The 19,483-nt window shown below is 34.0% G+C and overlaps 1 protein-coding gene across 50 annotated transcripts in view; it reads left to right on the top strand.

Annotated features, from left to right (window-relative positions):
• The window catches only part of TRDN (triadin), a 414,935-nt gene that overhangs the window by 130,305 nt on the left and 265,147 nt on the right, over positions 1–19,483 (top strand). For 46 of the 50 annotated variants that reach the window (XM_086317033.1, XM_086317034.1, XM_086317035.1 and 43 more), the window contains exons 6-9: positions 208–261; positions 3,308–3,367; positions 10,862–11,041; positions 17,266–17,325. In XM_086317033.1, coding sequence (XP_086173159.1) covers positions 208–261; positions 3,308–3,367; positions 10,862–11,041; positions 17,266–17,325 — 354 coding nt within the window. The remainder of the gene's footprint in view (positions 1–207; positions 262–3,307; positions 3,368–10,861; positions 11,042–17,265; positions 17,326–19,483) is intronic. The other 4 variants (XM_086317060.1, XM_086317065.1, XM_086317067.1 and 1 more) reach the window with 1 other exon arrangement.

Here is a 19,483-nt window from a genome sequence, read left to right on the forward strand (position 1 = left end):
ACTAGTTTCGGTGTGTATTTTTCCTTACTTATGAAATAAAAATAGAAATTTAAAATATCTATAATTAACATTTAAACCTATGTAAAGCTTAATACTAGTTAAATAAAAATATCCAAAGGCAGTAGGTAATTTTTGACATCAAGGACTGCCATGCATCTCATCTTGTATTCCCTTTATTTAAATGAAAAATATCGTCTTTCTTTTCAGTTACACATAAAGAAAAAGACAAGCTAAAAGAAAAAGAAAAACCTGAGAAGAAAGGTATGGATTTATTCTTACTGCTGTTCTACTCATTGGCCTGTCACTGTTTGACCGTTTCTTCCTTATGTTAGATTTTAGATGACCATGAATTTATTTTTTGAAACTATATTATGATAATTTTCCTTAGAATTGAATGTAAAAAGAACAATTTCTGGGTTAAAGGAAATAAAATACTTAAGACTCTCTTGAAATCCATTACCAATTTCTTTTCTAGAAATGTATTAATTTCTCCTCCTGACAGTTCTAAGGCTGCTTTTAGCCAATGAGGATATAATTTCAAAAAATAATTGCTAATTTGATAGGTTAAAAAGTATAGTCTATTACTTTAACTTGCATTTGGTGATTATGTATTAGACTGGATTTAAAAACTTTTTTTAGCTTTTATTTATTTAGAATAAGCAATGTGCACTCACTGTTTAACATGTAAAGGTACTTATGAAAGCACGCTCCTGCCTTGCTCCCACCCTCTGATTCCTTTTCTCATCTACCCACACAAACAGACGGCAAGCTACTTTTATGAGCATCTTTTCAAAACCTTGTTTTGCCTTTATAAGACAATATATATTATTGTCTCTCCCTATTTTTACATATAATTTAGCATGTCCTATATTCTAGCTTTATAATTTAATAATACATCCTAGATGTCTTTTCATATCAGTAAATAGATATTTCCTTCATTCTTTTAAAAATGCTGCATAGTATTTAAATGGAGATATTTAAATATATATCTTAAGCTATATTAACTCTATCTTTTGATTACTTATTATTTGTAGATTTAAAGATTTAGATATGGTTTTTAGTGATACACATTTATGTAACTCTTCACACTTACTTCCTGTTTCTCCTGATGATATGTGTGTGTGTCTAAACTGGCTATATGTAACTGGCCTATTGCATTTACAAATGCATTTCTCAGTGTCATAGTTAATGTAAGGGTTTCTGTCTGTATGAATAGACATGTGTGAGTACATATGTGTGATAAGCGTGTGTTATTTATATTCTTGAATTTTTATGTGGCTAGATATGTTGATATTTTCTTTTGGTATTTCTACTCTTGAATCTTCATATAAGGATTAATTCAATAATTAGTAATATCTCTCAAGTTTTAAAAATTAAGTTCATATTTAACTTTAATTCATCAAAAATCCATTTTAATATGATATAAAATTCTAAGTTAATTTTTTTGCTTTTGTTTTAAAGTGGATCATGTCTAGGATATTTAGGCTAGATTTCAGCTGATTTTTGTATCTACAATACACATAGACTACTGAGCAATTTTATTTTGTAAAGCATTCTATTTAGCTAGAATTTACAATGCTTAGAAATCAGATCAGTTGAAACATGCTTCATTCTTCTCTATTCTAAACTCACATTTGGATATTTGAACTAAATAGTTGTTCTTTTATTAAGGTTTACTTTGTGATAATATCCATGAATTTCAGTACAGTCATCTTCTCTGTTCTAGAAACAGGTGTCCATTTCCTACCAGCTATTGACTTATACAATTATTGGCATCAGATTCTGTGTACTCCGACTAAAGGAAATAATCTTATATTTCTTGTGATTTTTCAATCTTTACAATGGCCAGATACTTTTCATTAAAATTAATTGAGAATTTGTTGCCACTAAATCATACATTTGAAGGAAACTTACCCAAATTGAGATGCTGAAACAGAACCGTTGTGTCTTTTTATTTACTGTATACCAATTAAAGGCATTTGCTTTTTATGAGACAGTTATTATGCTGTAGCCCAATAACCTCGAATGTTATTCCTCCTTCAGCTAATATTTTCTAAACTGTTACCTATAACCCCAAGTGGTAGTAGAGATGACCATGGGGCAGGCTTAGGGGTGGAAAGGCTGAAACCCTGGAGGTGAAGGCGCCTGCTCTCTCGGTAACTCCATAGCTGCTATGATCTCATGGACTTTCTTCTCTAAGCTTTCTATGAGGCTTGTATCATCTCTCAAAAATTCTGGGGAAACCGTTCATAGACTGTATTTTAAGAGGATTATTTAAATATATGTTTTAAGCACATCATTTTCCTTTTATAATACAAGTAAAACTGATGGATATTAATATTCCTAGGATATAGTTAGAAAAATGAAAATAATTAGGGCTCCAGTTTTTTACCCTAATAATTTGACTCTTTCCTTAACCTGGATGTTTTAATTAAAATCTACTATTTTATCTTTAATTTTCTTTAATTTCTTTAACTCTCCTTATTAATCTTTAATAAATAGTATAAACATGTTGAAAAATGTATAGTGATTTAGATAACTATTAAACTGCACTGTTTAATACATTTGAAATATAGGAATCACCTTCACATGCTGTTGTACTTCTCTGAACTCATTTACTTAAGCCATTAAGAGACACAAGAGTTTACGAGTCTATGTAAAGAAAATAGAAATCAATACAATAAATTCATATTGTCATACTACTTTATTTTTTTTTAATGTGGACCATTTTTAAACTCTTTATTGAATTTGTTACAATATTGCTTCTATTTGATGTTTTGACTTTTTGACCATGTGGCATGTGGGATTTTCACTCCCTGACCAGAGATTGAACCCTCGCCCCCTGCATTGGAAGGCAAAGTCTTAACCACTGGACTGCCAGGGAAGTCAAGTCCTAAGACACACTATTCTTAATCAAAGCTCTAATATTGATTTAATTATTTCTTTTAATTGTAAAGACAGAGCTTCCTCCTGATAAAATGATACATCTTTCCACAAATTCTTATAAAATTATTTTTTCTGTTTGTCTCTCCTGGAGACAATTGCAAAATACCATTTAGAATGGTAACTTTAAACAGAAGGATGAGACTAGCTTTCAAATGCTTTCTAAGTCTTAATGCCAAGTCTTTGAAATTAACTTTTTTTATAGTTTTTATTAAATTGGTGATTTTTAAAAAATTCCTAGATTAGGTTCATTAATGTCATCAAACTAGCCTATGATTTTGGTGGCTGTAAAAATGAGGTAAAGAAAAAGCTTAGTCTTGAAATCTATTAAGAGTGTGTACTAATATAAAATTTTCTGCTTAAGCAACTCACAAGGAAAAAATTCAGAAAAAAGAAAAACCAGAAACAAAGACAGTGGCAAAAGGTAAGTTATACTTTCTGTTTTAAAAGCAATATATTTGGGGTAGCAGCTGGATGATTGTAAGCATTTAGCATTTCCTTTACAAAAAATTTGACTTTACATTTGAAATTATATATGTAAAAGAATAATAAAAGTGAATACTTAAAATAATAGAGCATTTCCAAATATGAGAAGAAATTGAAGAGCTTTCCTGTCTGTGGCAGGCAGAATTTTGGCCCCCATGGCCTTCACCCCTTGGTGTCTTCCCCTTGACTGTGTTACATTATATGGCAAAAAGCAGTCTGCAAAAATAGTTCAGATAGGTCTAAAATGTGGGGTTTTTCCTGAATTATCCAGATGAGCTCAGTGTAATCCCCATGAACCTTAAAAAACATAGAGAAGTGACAGAAAAGAAAGATTTTGACATGTGAAAAGGACTCGCCCCCAATACTAGCTTGAAAATTGAGGGAGGCACACGGAAAGTATAAGAAGGAAATGCATCCTGCCAACATGTTGAAGAAGTGTGGAAGCCAGCCCTTCTTCAGAACATGTAGCAACATGTAGCCCAGTTGACAAGCCGATTTTAGCATTGTGGACCCTAAGCTGAAAACTTGTTTGAGCGACATTGTAACAAGACTTTTGAACTATGGAAACTAGGAGATAATAGATTCTGGTTGTTGGGTTAAGTAGCTAAATTTGTAGCAGTTCCTAGAACAATGGCAAACTAGTACAAACATACCTGATTTACAGTTTAATCAGTATTACACCTTGAGTTTAATTTTAGAACACTGACATTAAGGAGTTCTTTTTTCAAGAAGAATAATGCATCATCTTGATCAATATTTTAAGCCAGTAAGGGCCTAAACTGTCTTGATAATATACCAAAGAAAAAAGCAGTTAGAATATAAATGTAATGTTATAAACTTTGGAAGACTACATTAACTAGTTTTTATTCTAAATTTGTCAATTGTTTGATGTTAGAAAAATATAGATTCTGTATATTCAATATTATCTACTAAATTATAGATTATCTACAAAACATAGTTTCTAACTATTCAGTCCTATTTACTAAATTCAATTTTCTTTCTCATATTTTATTTATATATATATTAAAGTATAGTTGATTTACAATATTGTGTTAGTTTCAGATACATACCAAAGCAATTTGGTTATGTGTATATGAATATTTTTCAAATTCTTTTCCATCATAGTTTATTATAAGATATTGAATATAGTTTCCTGTGCTATACTGTAAATCCTTGTCAATTATCTAGTTTTTACATAGGGATATGTATCTATTAAACAATACTCCTAATTTATCCCTCCCTACCTTCTCCTTTAGAAACCATAAGTTTGTTTTCTGTATCTGTGAGTCTGTTCTGTTTTGTAAACGAGTTCCTTTGTATTATTTTTTAGATTCCTTATATAAATGGTATCATATGTGTGTCTTTTTGTAATTTTATTTTTAATACATTTGTATTTGTATTGAAATATAATTGATTTACAATAGTAAATTGATTTACAATATATTATAATTTACAATATTATATTGTATTCAGGTATACAACATAATGATTCAAAATTTTCAAAGATTATATTCCATTTAAAGTTACTATAAAATATTGTCTGTATTCCCCTGTTGTACCATATAGCCATGTAGCTTATTTATTTTATATTCACCTAGTCAGCTCTTAATTTCTTCTGGTGTGTTTTCATTTCAGTTATTGTATTCTTTACTTCTGTCTGTTTCTTTTTTATATTTTGTAGTTTCTTGTTGAAATTATCATGGTTTGTCTATTCTTTTCACTAATTCAATTAGCATTCTTATTACTAGTGCTTTGAACTCTTTATCTGATACCATTTATCTCCGATTCATGTTGTTTTTTCAGTTTTTTGTTGTTGTTCTTTCACTTAAATTCCTCCGTCTTCTCATTTTTCTTAACTCTCTGTATGATATTATGTGATGCAGTAGCCTACCCCAGTCTTGAAGGCTGTCCTTGTGTGGGAGTGCCTCTGTGGTCTGCGTGTGCCAAGTGGCTTTGGTGGGAGGGGTGGATCTGATGTGAGCATGAGTCTCATTCTCCCATGGGGTTGTGGCTGCTCTCACCATGGAAGGATGTGGGATTGGACATGGAGGGTCTAGGCCCAGAGCCAGGTGTAAGCATGGGCTTCTTCTCTGTTCTGAGGCTCACACCACCCTGTTGGGGATTGGATCCGGTCCCAAGTTGCTGCAGGAGAAGCCCTGATAATTGAAACGGAACTGGTTCTGTTCCTGCTAAGTGTGTGCTCTCCTGACTCTGAGCATTGGCACCTTCAGCGTACAGCAGAGCAGTGTTAGAGCAAGAGGAGCTGGAGCGTGTGCTCAGTGTGGTTCAGGGTGCAGGCTGGGGTGGTCCCAGCACCGGCCGAATTCTGGTCCACTTCCTATCTGCTATAAGTGCCAGGAATGACTGCCATCACCCCATTCAGATGAGCCAGCTCTGTCCTTTACAACTATGCGTTCTCCTCAGCTGTGGCGGCCTTTGCCCTGGTGTGGAGCTGCACCACAGAACAAGCGTGGCTGGAGGGGTGTTTGGCTCAGGCTGGGGCACAAGCTGCGGTGGTCACTAGAAACTGTCTAGAAGCAAAGGCAGTTCAGTTTTTTTCCTCTGCCTTGTTTCAGGAAAAAGTGAGCATGTGTGTGTTCTTCCCCAGCATAGTCTATGTTCCTCCAGCCCTGCTGTTAGTCCCACTGGTTTTCAAATCAGCTAAGGGGACTCATACTCTTGATGTTAGACCCAGGACTGGGGTGGCCTATATGTCTTTTGAACTGCTCACTTCCCAGAAGGGAATCTCCAAGCCTGTGTAATCCTGTTCCTCTTCTGTATCCTCTCATAAAGGTGCAGGTCCAACCTAATTGCTTCTCTTCCCTCCCTACCTGGTTTTGTGTGTATTTTTTACAGAGCTTTGGTTATAAAAAGAGTCTTTTGCCAGTGTTCAGTTTGTTTTCAGTGAGCATTGCTCCACATATATATGTATTTTTGATGTGTTCGTGGGGGCAGGTGAGCTCTGTGTCCTCCTACTTAGCCATTTTATCTTATCTGTCCTTTTATTTTAAAATATAGGTTTTATGTGATCAATATATTTTGGAAATTTCAATCTAGTATTTTCAAGAGACTAAACATGTAGATAAAAATTGGAATCTATTTTCAAAATTTAGTGTTTACCTATAAAATGTAAAATAATTAGATATTTGAGGACGATGTCTTTTTTACTAAATTTTTCCATGAGATAACAAAACATCATTTTTTGAAGATAACATGGATGAATTGAAACTTTAAGATAGTAAGGATGTTAGAGACTATCCCAATTAATTACCTGACTTAACAGATGAAGAAATTTACCTCTGGGAAGAGAAAACAATTTGGCCAGATTGAAAACTAGTATGTAATTGAACTAAGACCAAACCCCAAGTGAACCGAATATAAATCAAGTATTCTTTCCAAAGCTAATTAAATAAAGTTCTTCAAGCATCAATTATTTCTTCAACAAATATTTATTTAATACTGTACTAATTATTTCTTGCTGTATAAAAATTACCACACAGACAATCTGGACATGGTTTAGCTCAGTCTTTTACTTTACAGTGTCTCACAAGACTGTGATCAATGTGTTAGACAGGGCTGTAGTCCCATCTGAAGGCTCAGCTGGGGAAGAATTATTTCCAAGTTCATTTAAATGACTGTTGGCAAGATTCAATTCCTCAAGGCCTATTGAATTGAGAGAGTCTCAGTTTTTTGTGGGGGGAGGAGGTGGCTATTGGCAGGAGCCATCCTCAGTTCTTGCCACATGAGTCTCACCAATATTGCTGGAGTCATCAAATTCAGCAAGAGAAAGAGTCAGCTAGTAAGACAGAAATAGCAATCTTATGTAAACTAACCATGGAAACCACATATTATTGGTCTGCATCAAATTCCTAGGCCAGTCCATATTCAAAGGATGAAGATTATACAAGTAGGCAAGTAGGAGTCTTTGGGAGCCATGGTAAGTCAACCTGGCCTACCAAAAATCAAAAATACTTAATAAGAATATAAGTAACTGAGATAAAGTTAAAAGTTGGCATTTCCTTAATGAACGAGAGTTGATATAGGTTATTTCCTAACTCCAAAAAGGTATAGTTTGTTAGCATGTTTATTGCATAATATGATTTCCCTTCTTTGATTAAGATATTTTGATTCTGGTACAGATTGCTAATGGGTATTCCAAAATTGGATCAAATATGCTGATGTCATTCTTTCGTTTAGGCTATTTGGTTTTCCATTTGACAAAAGTAATAAATTAAATGTCTTCCCAAATTGAGCTGGGTGATTTGAACATGACAATACTTTTTGCTTCATTGTTCCTTAATTAACTACTAAATGCAGTTGTCAATTAAATTATTTTTGAGAAAGATCAGGAAAAGTATTTTGGCACAAAATTTAAGAATACCTATCTAATTTGATAAAAATAAATATAAATTGGGTGTTGATTTACTTTTATGGCATTTTCCACATTATATCCACATCGTTGTTGCATTCTCATCCATTTTTTATTTTTAATGTGAGGAAACATTACCTGTTTGAAAGATGAAGATCACTAAAAATGTCTAAAAGAGAAAATTTTGTTATTTTTATACTTTAAAAACCACAGATAAATGAATTTGTTTTAGGTGTAGTCTTGTGTGTAAGAAAATGACCTGTATTCATTTGTAAATTGTAATGGCACTAAAAGTAAATCTTAATTTCATATGTCTAATTTCATAGTACAAAGCTAAAGTTAAATCAGCTGCTACCTACAAGAAGTGATCAGGTGTCATTTAAGGTAACCACGATAATAATTTCACACATATAAAAGTACAAACAAAAGGCTAGTTGGCAGATTTTCCAGGTTGTGGTCAAGTCCATTTCTAAACACATATTTACATATGTAATCTATATGTCTCTATGTTGTGTACATGATCTAAAGATAATTTACTGTTTTCTAAAACGAAATTGTTCATTTATAACATTTATTCTTCATTTTCTCTGAAAGAAGTACTGTGCTAGACCTTATGTTGCTACAAAATGAATAGTATATATATAATTCCTATTCTCAAATTTCTCTCAGTCTGGTAGGGAAGACAGATATGTGAAAGCCATCTGTAATACAAGATAAATCGTAGGGTATAGCATGTGTGTTTAAACAAAAGTTGAGACAAATCTAAGCACTGGTGAATAAATGATTAGTTCCAAGGGCAGAGTCATTTGTTGCATATGAATTGAGCACAAAGGGATTTATATATGTGTAAGATATGGAACATACATATGATATAGCCTGGCAATATTTGACATGTAGAGAATACATGAGATAATTTTTAAAAAACAAAGTAGTCTGTTGGAGAAAGGAATTTTTGGAAAAATGCTGTGAGAGGAGAGATAATAAAGCTAGATATCAAAGGGTTTTTTGAAGCTAGATATCACAGGGTTTTTTGGTTTTGTTTCCTTTTTTTTTTTTTTTTAATTGGGTGTCACAGGCTTTTACTTGACATTCCTCAGATAGGAATCTGCTGATCTTCAGAGCTCTGGCAACTGGCTTTGAACCCAGGCCATGATAGGCTCTCTGGAAGTGTTTGTTAGATCATATGTGAATTCTATGACTTAGAGGTGTTGTTGGCCCTCTCAAAGGAACTTCTTCTCCAGGCAGAAACTGATAAATATTTTGGTGTAGGGTCCTGAAACAATGTTGACTGAAAGCCGTCTGGACAGAGGTGTTGGTTTCAGTCATAGCAATGTATGTGTCTGCTGTAGGAAGCAGCAGAAAGCAGTAAAGGAGACTTTGAGGTTTAAAGGGAATAGAAGAAAATCCCCAGTTGATTGAAGTCACAAAAGCCACCAAGATGTTGGAAGTTTGTGGAGTAAGTGGGTGATTCTTTTATGAGAGTTTTATGGTCAGTAGCTTTGGGAAACAGTGGATAGCATAATCTACCTCCCTGAAGACTCTTAATACACATTAGCTTTGAGAAATTCCATAGAAAAGAAATGAGTTTAGCTTAATGTTTCCCAATTTATTTGATCATAGAAATATCCCTCTACCCCTAACACAACATCAATATCTCCCTGCAAAGTTCTGAGGAAACTTTGGGAGGTGGTAGCCCATTCAATTAAATGTAGAACCGCAGGTTATTTTGGTTTCATGAGCATTATCATGTTTATCCTTCTCCTTGCAGGACTTCATAATATTATCTTGTCTTAGTCTCAAATTATTCTTTACTGCACAAAGTCAAGAAACTTGATTATAATATTTTCATCAAATTCTGCAACATGAATGACAATAAAGTCTACCTATTACATAGGCAAATGACAGAGTCCAGCACTATAGTAGACTTACTATGAAGTCAAGGATTATGTGTGATCCCGTAGAGTAAATGTCCTATATGCAGCATCTATTATAAACATTTTACACAAATGTACTATACTATTGTTGCTTTAAAAAAAAAAATTGAAACATTCACAGACTCATTTATTCACAGTCCCAGTCCTCTTCCTCCAAATACATGTACTAATATAAAATTAAGAATATGAACATATAGAATATAAATAAAAATTCATATGTATTCTAATTTATAGCCCTTTCTGTTTACTAGGAGAACCTGCCTGCCAATTCAGGACACATAAGACATGTAGGTTTGATTACTGGGTTGGGATGATCCCTGGAGGAGGAAATGGCAACCCACTCCAGTATTCTTGCCTGGAGAATCCCATGGGCAAAGGAGCCTGGTGGGCTACAGTCCTTAGCATTGCACAGAGTCGGACACAACTGAAGCGACTTAGCACACACACAAAGGCTTTAAAAGACAATTGAATTATTATTTTTGACACAGGAGCCGACATCTTAATTTCTACTCTCTTTCCATTACTTTAAAGTCAAACCATTAAAGACTGAATGTCTCTTGAGTTATCTTTTAATGGGTTTTATTCTTTTGTTTCTAATATTCATTACCAGTACAAATCATTTTACATTTACATTCACAGTAGTTATCTTTAAAAACTATTGTGTTGAAAATTTAGTTTCTTGAATAACTTTGAAGATATTTCATTTGTAGAACAAAATAACCATATCCATTTAAAAGGTCTCTTTCATTGGGCTTTTTGGTACAGACATGGGTTTTCACTGAGCATGTCTATATATAACTGCCCTGCAGAATCCAAATGCCTCCCTTTTGATATACTCAGTTCCTGACTACCTAAAAAATAATGTTTTTGTGTACAAATTAAGAAAATGCCCAACTTTCAAGTTAACATTTTTTCAGTACTCTAACATGCCACTTCATAAGCTGTATAAAAGTCAAATAATAGTCACAATTTATGTCAGTGACACAGTTTTTTAATTTGTTTTTCTTTTCTCTTTCTTTTAAAATTGTTCTTAATAACTAATGAAAGATAAAATGCTGCATTGGTTTAAAAATATGTTTATATATATTTTTTTACTTATATAATTAAACTTTTATTTAACTCCATACAGAAGAGAAGAAAGCTAAGACTAGAGAAAAGATTGAAGAAAAGATTAAAAAGGAAGTGAAAGGTGTGAAACAGGAGAAGGTGAAGCAAACAGCTACTAAAGTAAAAGAAGTACAGAAAACCTCACCCAAACCTAAAAAGGACGAGAAAGATGCTGCAGCCGTGTCCAAGCATGAACAGAAAGGTAAACATTCAGAGGAGGCGGCCAGAGGTTCTAAGAGAGTGTGGGGCAAGAAACAGATGCAGTGAAATTAAAACCTGAAAAAGATGAAGATCAGCCTTGAGAAGGGAGTAAAAGATGTGTATAAGTGAATATACCTGAAAGGAAATACAATAATTGGGAAATTAAATTTTATTTATAGAAACACTAAACTGTGTTCACATATTTAAAGATGCGTGTTGAAGCACTTTTAAAAGAGAATTTGAGTTAGTATCTGAAATTATTTAAAGGACACATACTCTCTGTCCTTTGTGTACTCTTTGAAGAACAACCATCCAGGAAAATGACAGCAATTTTATTAAAAGGTATATCTTCAAATCATATAGAATAAGTATCAGAAAAAGTATCCATACATTCCTGTAGCTCTGCAAGAGCACATAATTCAGAAGATACATTGAATTATTAAATCCATTTTGTACAATGACTAAATTTATGACCTTAGAAAACTTTGTATCTTACATATAGTGCTGCTTTTCAGTAAGACTGATGTCAAACTTACATCCATACTTCACAGAAATAGAGCAATTAAATGAAGGTAGAATGTAAATGACATTCTTTAAAGAAAGGTGTTTGTAAACATAAAAGGGTGGAGTTTTAAGAGGTTTGCTGAGGACCTTATTGTCAAACATCTCTAGCCCTTGTTGAATCTTTCCTTGCCTAAATCCACTCCTGGTTGCAAGCTGGTACACAGTCTGAGCTTCCCCACACAGATTGTGGGATCTTCTCTGTGCAGACTATTCCTATCAATGTTTTTTAAACATTAAAATGTTTTCCTTATTCTGATAGCTTTAATAATTTTAGTTGAGGGCTAAAGTTAAGGACTTGCTTCTATAAGATTTGCATTTAAAAAGTTAAAAATGTCATTACTGAGTACGCTATTTGGACAATGAAACTGAAAATAAGTTTTCCTACTATAAGGTACAAGATATGGAATTTGAGAACCATACATAAAGGTGAAATTATATGGTATTTGTCTTTGTAATCTACTCTCATATTTTATCTTTGAATCACTTTTTTCCCTGAATGCAAAAGTAATATTTGGAAATGTTTGTTTATATGAAGGAAAAGGTATATTTTTTGAAAATATATTTTGAAAAGGAAAAAAAGAAAGGAAAAGTGTTTTGTTTTGTTTTTTTAGTAAATAACCAATTTTTGTATTTAAGTAATTTTATTTCAAAGTAATATTTAAAGAGGCTTCCCTGATAGCTCAGTTGATAAAGAATCTGCCTGCAATGCAGGCGACCCCAGTTCAGTTCCTGGTTCAGGAAGATTCACTGGAGAAGGGATAGGCTACCCACTCCAGTATTCTTGGGCTTCCCTTGTGGCTCAGCTGGTAAAGGATCCACCTAGAATGCAGGAGACATGAGTGAAATTATATCTTTGAAGCCCAAAGCCTTTCTTCAATTTTAAAGATGATTATATTGCCTTGAATCAATTAAAAAATTAATTATCATCTCTAGCAAAGCTGTATGTTTTTTATGCAATATTTTGGGTAGAAAAACATAGTAAATAAAGAAAAAATATTTTGAATGGACTATTTTATTGTGATAGACAGGAAAATTAATCTTCTGATTCACTAATATACTTATTTAAAATTATTATAAAAATCCTAAAATACTTTGCATTGTAGATTGTCTTTTCAAAAAGAAAATAATCACAAAAACAAAAGAATCACATGAAACTGATTAAATGTACCAAGCATATTTTTATTTTTTTCCCATAAATACAGCATGTAAAAATTCATTCCATTTATATATGGGAGTACCAAAATACTCATCTAGCAACTAAGAATACAAATACACTTTTCAATGTTCATTTTTAGTATCTTACTTATTTAGGGTACATATTCTATTGATGGGGACTCATCACTAAAATATTTCCAAATGATATCTATTTTCTAGGTCACATATATTGTATTTTATTCCTAACAGTAACCAGAATTATTGAAGATAGCATTATATTACCTTTCCATTTTCAATCTACTAATTTCATTTTCACATAAAAGAACTATTTATCTATTAAAAGAATGTTCAACTATCACTTAAGACTTAGAAATAAAAGCACAAATGTGATTTTATCAGCTAAACAAATGCCTTTGCTAAATTCAGGCTCTCTATTGAGAAGAGCTGCCATCTCAATTAGATAAATGTATTATTAGGTAAATAATGGAAATTTTACCTGTAAAAGCTTATCAGATATATAAATATATCATTTAAGAAATTATGTTATGATTTAAGAGCATTTGTTTTTAAAATAATTGCATTATAGTTTTAACTCAACCATGATAAAGACATAGTGTTTTCTAAATTATCTACTTGTGAGGTGGCTTTGATTTTGAGACATGTATTGATTTTGATTCAGTAAAATAGTTATTTCTCATTTAGGCAAAGGATTGGTTATTTGCTTAGCTTGAGTTAGACCTAATGAATTTGATTCATACTTGCATATAGATCTCTAATAGTGCTTTTTAAATAAATAGGTTCTCTAGGTCTTTTATTCACTAGACACAGATTTTTATGTGTAGCAAATTATTTAATTATATAGTATACATGCATATATATTCATACATGGTTCTAAAGCATCAGGAATAAGATTTTTATATATATATATATATAGGTACATGCCTATTCTAAACTTAAAACACACTCTTGCTGCTGAGTCACGTCAGTCGTGTCCGACTCTGTGGGACCCCATAGACGGCAGCCCACCAGACTCCCCCGTCCCTGGGATTCTCCAGGCAAGAACACTGGAGTGGGTTGCCATTTCCTTCTCCAATACATGAAAGTGAAAAGTGCAAGTGAAGTCGCTCAGTTGTGTCCGACCCTCAGCGACCCCATGGACTGCAGCCTTCCAGGCTCCTGCATCCATGCGATTTTCCAGGCAAGAGTACTGGAGTGGGGTGCCATTGCCTTCTCCGAAACACACTCTTATGCACTACATAATCTGTTTTTTATGGACCAATCTGTTTTAATAAGTAGGATAAGAAGGGTCAGCGTGATCAAGCATTGCTCTCTGATTTTCTCATAGGCTATGGCAAATTTGTGGGGTAGGAAAAATCAAACCTCCCCACTGCTATGCTCTCTCTCTCTTTTCTTCCTTCTTCTTACTTTTTTAAACAACTATTCATGGCAGGCAGAGAAATTGTAGCTAATGTGAATCTGCCGTAGAGCGCCAGACCACATATGTCCCACTCTCATTAGAGATTTTCTAAAATGTCTTTTCTGTTAACATTCTGCACCCTGAATGCATTTTCTCTCAGCTGCTACTCCACAGGGAACAACCAACAAGGCAGCCGCTGAATGACATCTATCACTGCTCCCTGAGGATCGGGAAGGGGAGAGATGGACAGCATGTGGTATTCCTAGAAAGATGTTCATTTGGAGAAAAAAAAAAACTAAGAAGGGATGAGGAGATATAAAATTACCTTATGTGAATGACTGTCACATAACAATGAAAGAATAGTAGAACAGTTCAGATTTTCTTTAGGAAAAAAAATGACCTGTTTTAACATTTGAGTTGGATTTAAAGAAGCATTTCTATAAAATGAAGTTTCCAAATTCAGGATGGCCTGGATTCGCTTTATCCTCAGACAGGTGAAGCAAACACACTGGGGACTGCCCGACATATACCTGTCTAGAATTCTTACACGCTGTTAAGGTCAGCACACAGGACAGGTGGAAGGGAGCATCTTAATTTAAAATATTTAAAATGTCTTAACTTTGGGAATTCCCGCACAGGTTCTTTCCCTAGTGGGGGCACTAAAACCCTGCATGCCACAAAATGTGGCCAAAAAAAATTCTTAACTTTAAATATTGTAAAAATACTTTCATCTTCTTATTGATATGCTGATGCCATTAAAATGCAACATCACAGCATCAGTTAAATATAATAGAAACCTCCTGTGTGGTATAACCAAAATAATTTTCTAGATTAAAAAAATTAACCTTCTTGAGTTCATAAGAGATTTTCTTTTTCAAATTGGAAGCATGTAGAACTACTGGTGCATTAATTAAATAAAATGCTTTTGGATCCAGAAAATAGTGGCATAAGAAATACAAACATTTTACTTAGGTAATAATATGACATATAGCTTCATTACTCTGTCAGCATTCAGTTAAAGAAGACTCTCTGAAGCATGAAGATTTTAGTTAATTCAATAAACTAGTCCACCTGTTATGTATACAAAACAGCCTATCACAGCTTGGGGCCGAGCACCATATTTCATTTGGGGGGTGTCCAAACCCTTCAAATTGCAAGAAGTCTCTGCATTGTAAACTTCCAAGATACATACTTTCTCCATTGTTGTTGCTGAGGGCTTTAGAGACACTAGAAATGATTGTCAAAAAAGACATTTTTAATGATTTTAAATTAGTTATTCCAAAAATGTGGTCTAATCTGATTCCTGTGGGAAGTTGGTTAAAAATACATATTCCTAGGGTCCAGACCCCATCGAATTGTAGGGTTTTTGTTTTTTGGGTTTTTTTTTTCCTTGGCCTGACTGTGCCAAGAAATCTGCATTTTAACAAAGTCCTCATCTTTTTGTACTTAAATTGCCCTTTGAGAACAACTTCTTGAGATGTAGACAGGACACATTTAAAATGATCAGTCACGTTAACTACTGAAAGAGGAAAGCCTGCCAATTTTAGGAACTCCTCACTTCCCAACCTCAAGCTTGCAATTTAAGGGAAATGCACTTTTCATCTTAGAGTCAAATGGCTCACTCTACAATTTCACTAAGGAAAAGGGTTATACCCAGAAAAGGGAAAATAGCCTCTACCTTAATCTTCTCTGCTGTATCATAGGATTACCTGGTCCGGGGATGAGAATCCCCTGTTATTACTGTCAGTACATCCAAGAACAAATAGATTCTTGGACTGATCTGAGAGCTAGCTCCCTGCCACTACCCACCTCACTGGTGATTGTTGATTGATTTCAACAGTCAAAATCCATGCAAATTTTTGAAACTTTATGAGTTCTGGCCTACTCATTTAGGTACTAATGAAAAGAATTATATTTTTGCATCTTCTGCAGTAGGTGCATTAATTTTTTTTCAAATACCTAGCAGAGTCTCATAATAAAATGGATTACTCTAAAAATACTGTAAAACTCTAAAAACAATGAGTTTTACAAAAATCCTTTTGTGGGGTATTTATATAGTAATGTTTCATTATTTCATAGGTCTGATATATCAATACGTAATTTAAAGCACCTAAGGGTATGTCATGTTGTATAAATTTAATAAACTCTCTTGATACTAAAGCTGCCTTTGGATTTATTGAATTAATAAGATGCCTATTTAAAAACATTAAAATGTAAATCATTTTGAACAAGATTCATTTAATAATCTGCAAGCTTTAAAGAAGATACAGTAAAGCTTAGGCAGTGATTCATCAACTGAAATTTGGATTGGAATAACTTCAGCAGAATCTAAAGTTATGTAAAAATTTAAAGTTCAGTGCAATGTCTTTAATTTAGAAGGAAACAAAAAAGAACTTCTGAAATTCTTTTTGACAAAGTCTGCCCTAAAAGCTCAAATCTGTGCTTTTCTTGACTTTTCCCAGGGCTGATAAACTAACCAAGATTATAAGATGATCCTCTGATAAGGATTACCCAATCAGTTACTTTAAGAATGGTGTTGTTTGGTGCTGTTAAGGTTGTTCTCCTGAATTTTACTCTTCTAATTGAAAAAAATCTCTATGTAGAAGACCTGACACATTGCAAAGGGGTTAACCCTCATGCTTCCTTTTCAAGAAACATTCTACAGCTTCATTTAGACAATCAGGTGAAGGGTTGGGAGTGAGTATTTGATAAAACATTCCAAGTTTCTTGTGAAACTTCTGTGTCATTATTTGGAAGTATATATGTAAACAATGGGAAAAGTTGCTTAAATATGATGACTCATAATAAATTTGATGACAAAGGTTTTGATCTTTAAAAACAACCACTATAATATCACTATGAACTAGTCTGCTTTCATTTTTAAGGGTATTCTTTTTGTATGGAATAAATGAAAACATGTCTATTATTATTTCTTTGTGTTCATATGCGTGCAAATTATTCCTTCACATAAAGTATTGTAGTAACTAAAATAGAATTATGCTACTTTATTTTGTTAAGGCATTTCTCCCTAGAAAAAAAGAAAGGTATTGATGCATTTTTTCATTTTTTTTTCTTTCTACTTTTGTCAGATCAGTATGCATTCTGTCGATATATGATTGACATATTTGTCCATGGGGACTTAAAACCAGGTATTCCAAATAATCCTTGTTATTTGTCTGTTTTAACAGTCTTTGCTTTCAAGATTGTTTGTTTTATATGTACTAAACTGTTATTTTAATTTTTTTAAAAAAATTGCATAATGCATGTGTAGATTTAGAGTAAACCGATAAAAACCAGAAGTAATAACTGGCATTAGGGCCTTTAATTTTACTTGCTATGACTGCATGGCCTATTGCAAATGAAGTCTCTTGAAAGCAAAAAAAGTGTTAATATCTTTATGTACAAAAAAATGCTAATATCTTCAATAATATCTTCAAGTGAAGGGTTGAATCATCTTAGTCTCAGTAAATTTAGAATAAAAGACCTGTGACAATGAAAGCATTCTTTTTTTTTAGACAAGAACAGAATAAATATTAAAATCCATCATATTTCAAATATTGAATCTTTTTTTCAAAACTTTTTGATTTTCTCACTTGCAAATGACCTTAGTTAATCACTCCAGAGAACTACTATTGATGGAGACAGTCAACCTTGGAGTTAATAGTCAGCAATGGAGAAGTCTTTTTACCTAAAGGTATCTATCATCTCTCCTGTCTTAAAATGTTGCCCAGAGTATACAAAGGAATTCTTTGTTGCTGTTGGTTAGTCGCTACATTGTATCTGACTCTTTTGCGACCTTCTTGACTATAGCCTGCCAGGCTCCTCAGTCCATAGAATTTTCCAGATAAAAATACTGGAGTGGGTTGCCATTTCATTATCCAAGAGATCTTCCTGACCCACGGATTGAGCCCACATCTTCTACACTGCAGATGGATTCTTCATCACTGAGCCACCAGGGAAGCCCCATAGTAAATACTACAATGGTATTAAAGTACTAGTTGCTCAGTCCTCTCAGACTCTTTGCTATCCCAAGGACTATAGGCCACCAGGCTCCTCTGTGCATGGGATTCTCCAGGCAAGAATACTGGAGTAGGTAGCTATTCTCTTCTCCAGGGGATCTTCCCAACCCAGGAACTGAACCCCAAGCTCCTGCATTGGCAGGAGGATTCTTTACCATTGAGCCACCTGGGAAGCCCCAAGGGATTCTTTACTAACATCTTAATTAAGAATTAGTAACTTAATTGCTTATACTCTGTTTTCAGATTTAAAAACTGACAGTACTATGTTCATGATTGGGGAAACATTTCTAGGAAGATGGCATTGTTAGTTCAGTTCAGCCATTCAATCCTGTCCGACTCTTTGCAACCCCATGAATTCCAGCACACCATGGCTCCCTGTATATCACCAACTCCCGGAGTTCACTCAAACTCATGTCCATCAAGTTGGTGATGCCATCCAGCCATCTCATCCTCTGTCATCCCCTTCTCCTCCTGCCCCCAATCCCTCCCAGCATCAGAGACTTTTCCAATGAGTCAACTCTTCACATGAGGTGTCCAAAGTACTGGAGTCTCAGCTTTAGCATCATTCCTTCCAAAGAATACCCAGGACTGATCTCCTTTAGAATGGACTGGTTGGATCTCCTTGAAGTCCAAGGGACTCTCAAGAGTCTTCTCCAACACCAGTTCAAACAACAGTTTGAACTCCAACAACAGTTCAAAAGCATCAATTCTTCAGCGCTCAGCTTTCTTCACAGTCCAACTCTCACATCCATACATGACCACTGGAAAAACCATAGCCTTGACTAGACAGACCTTTGTTGGCAAAGTAATGTCTTTGCTTTTTAATATGCTATCTAGGTTGGTCATAACTTTTCTTCGAAGGAGTAAGCGTCTTTTAATCTCATGGCTGTAATCACCATCTGCAATGATTTTGGAGCCCCAAAAAATAAAGTCTGACACTGTTTCCACTGTTTCCCCATCTATTTCCCATGAAGTGATGGGACCGGATGCCATGATCTTCATTTTCTGAATGTTGAGCTTTAAGGCAACTTTTTCACTCTCCACTTTCACCTTCATCAAGAGGCTTTTTAGTTCCTCTTCACTTTCTGCCATAAGGGTGGTGTCATCTGCATATCTGAGGTTATTGGTATCTCCCGGCAATCTTGATTCCAGTTTGTGCTTCTTCCAGCCCAGCGTTTCTCATGATGTACTCTGCGTATAAGTTAAATGAGCAGGGTGACAACATACAGCCTTGACATACTCCTTTTCGTATTTGGAACCAGTCTGTTGTTCCATGTCCAGTTCTAAC

The sequence above is a fragment of the Bos grunniens genome, chromosome 9 (assembly GCF_055505025.1).
Source record: "Bos grunniens cultivar Pamir isolate PY7600 chromosome 9, Bosgru_T2T1.0, whole genome shotgun sequence".
NCBI classification, from domain to species: domain Eukaryota; kingdom Metazoa; phylum Chordata; class Mammalia; order Artiodactyla; family Bovidae; genus Bos; species Bos grunniens.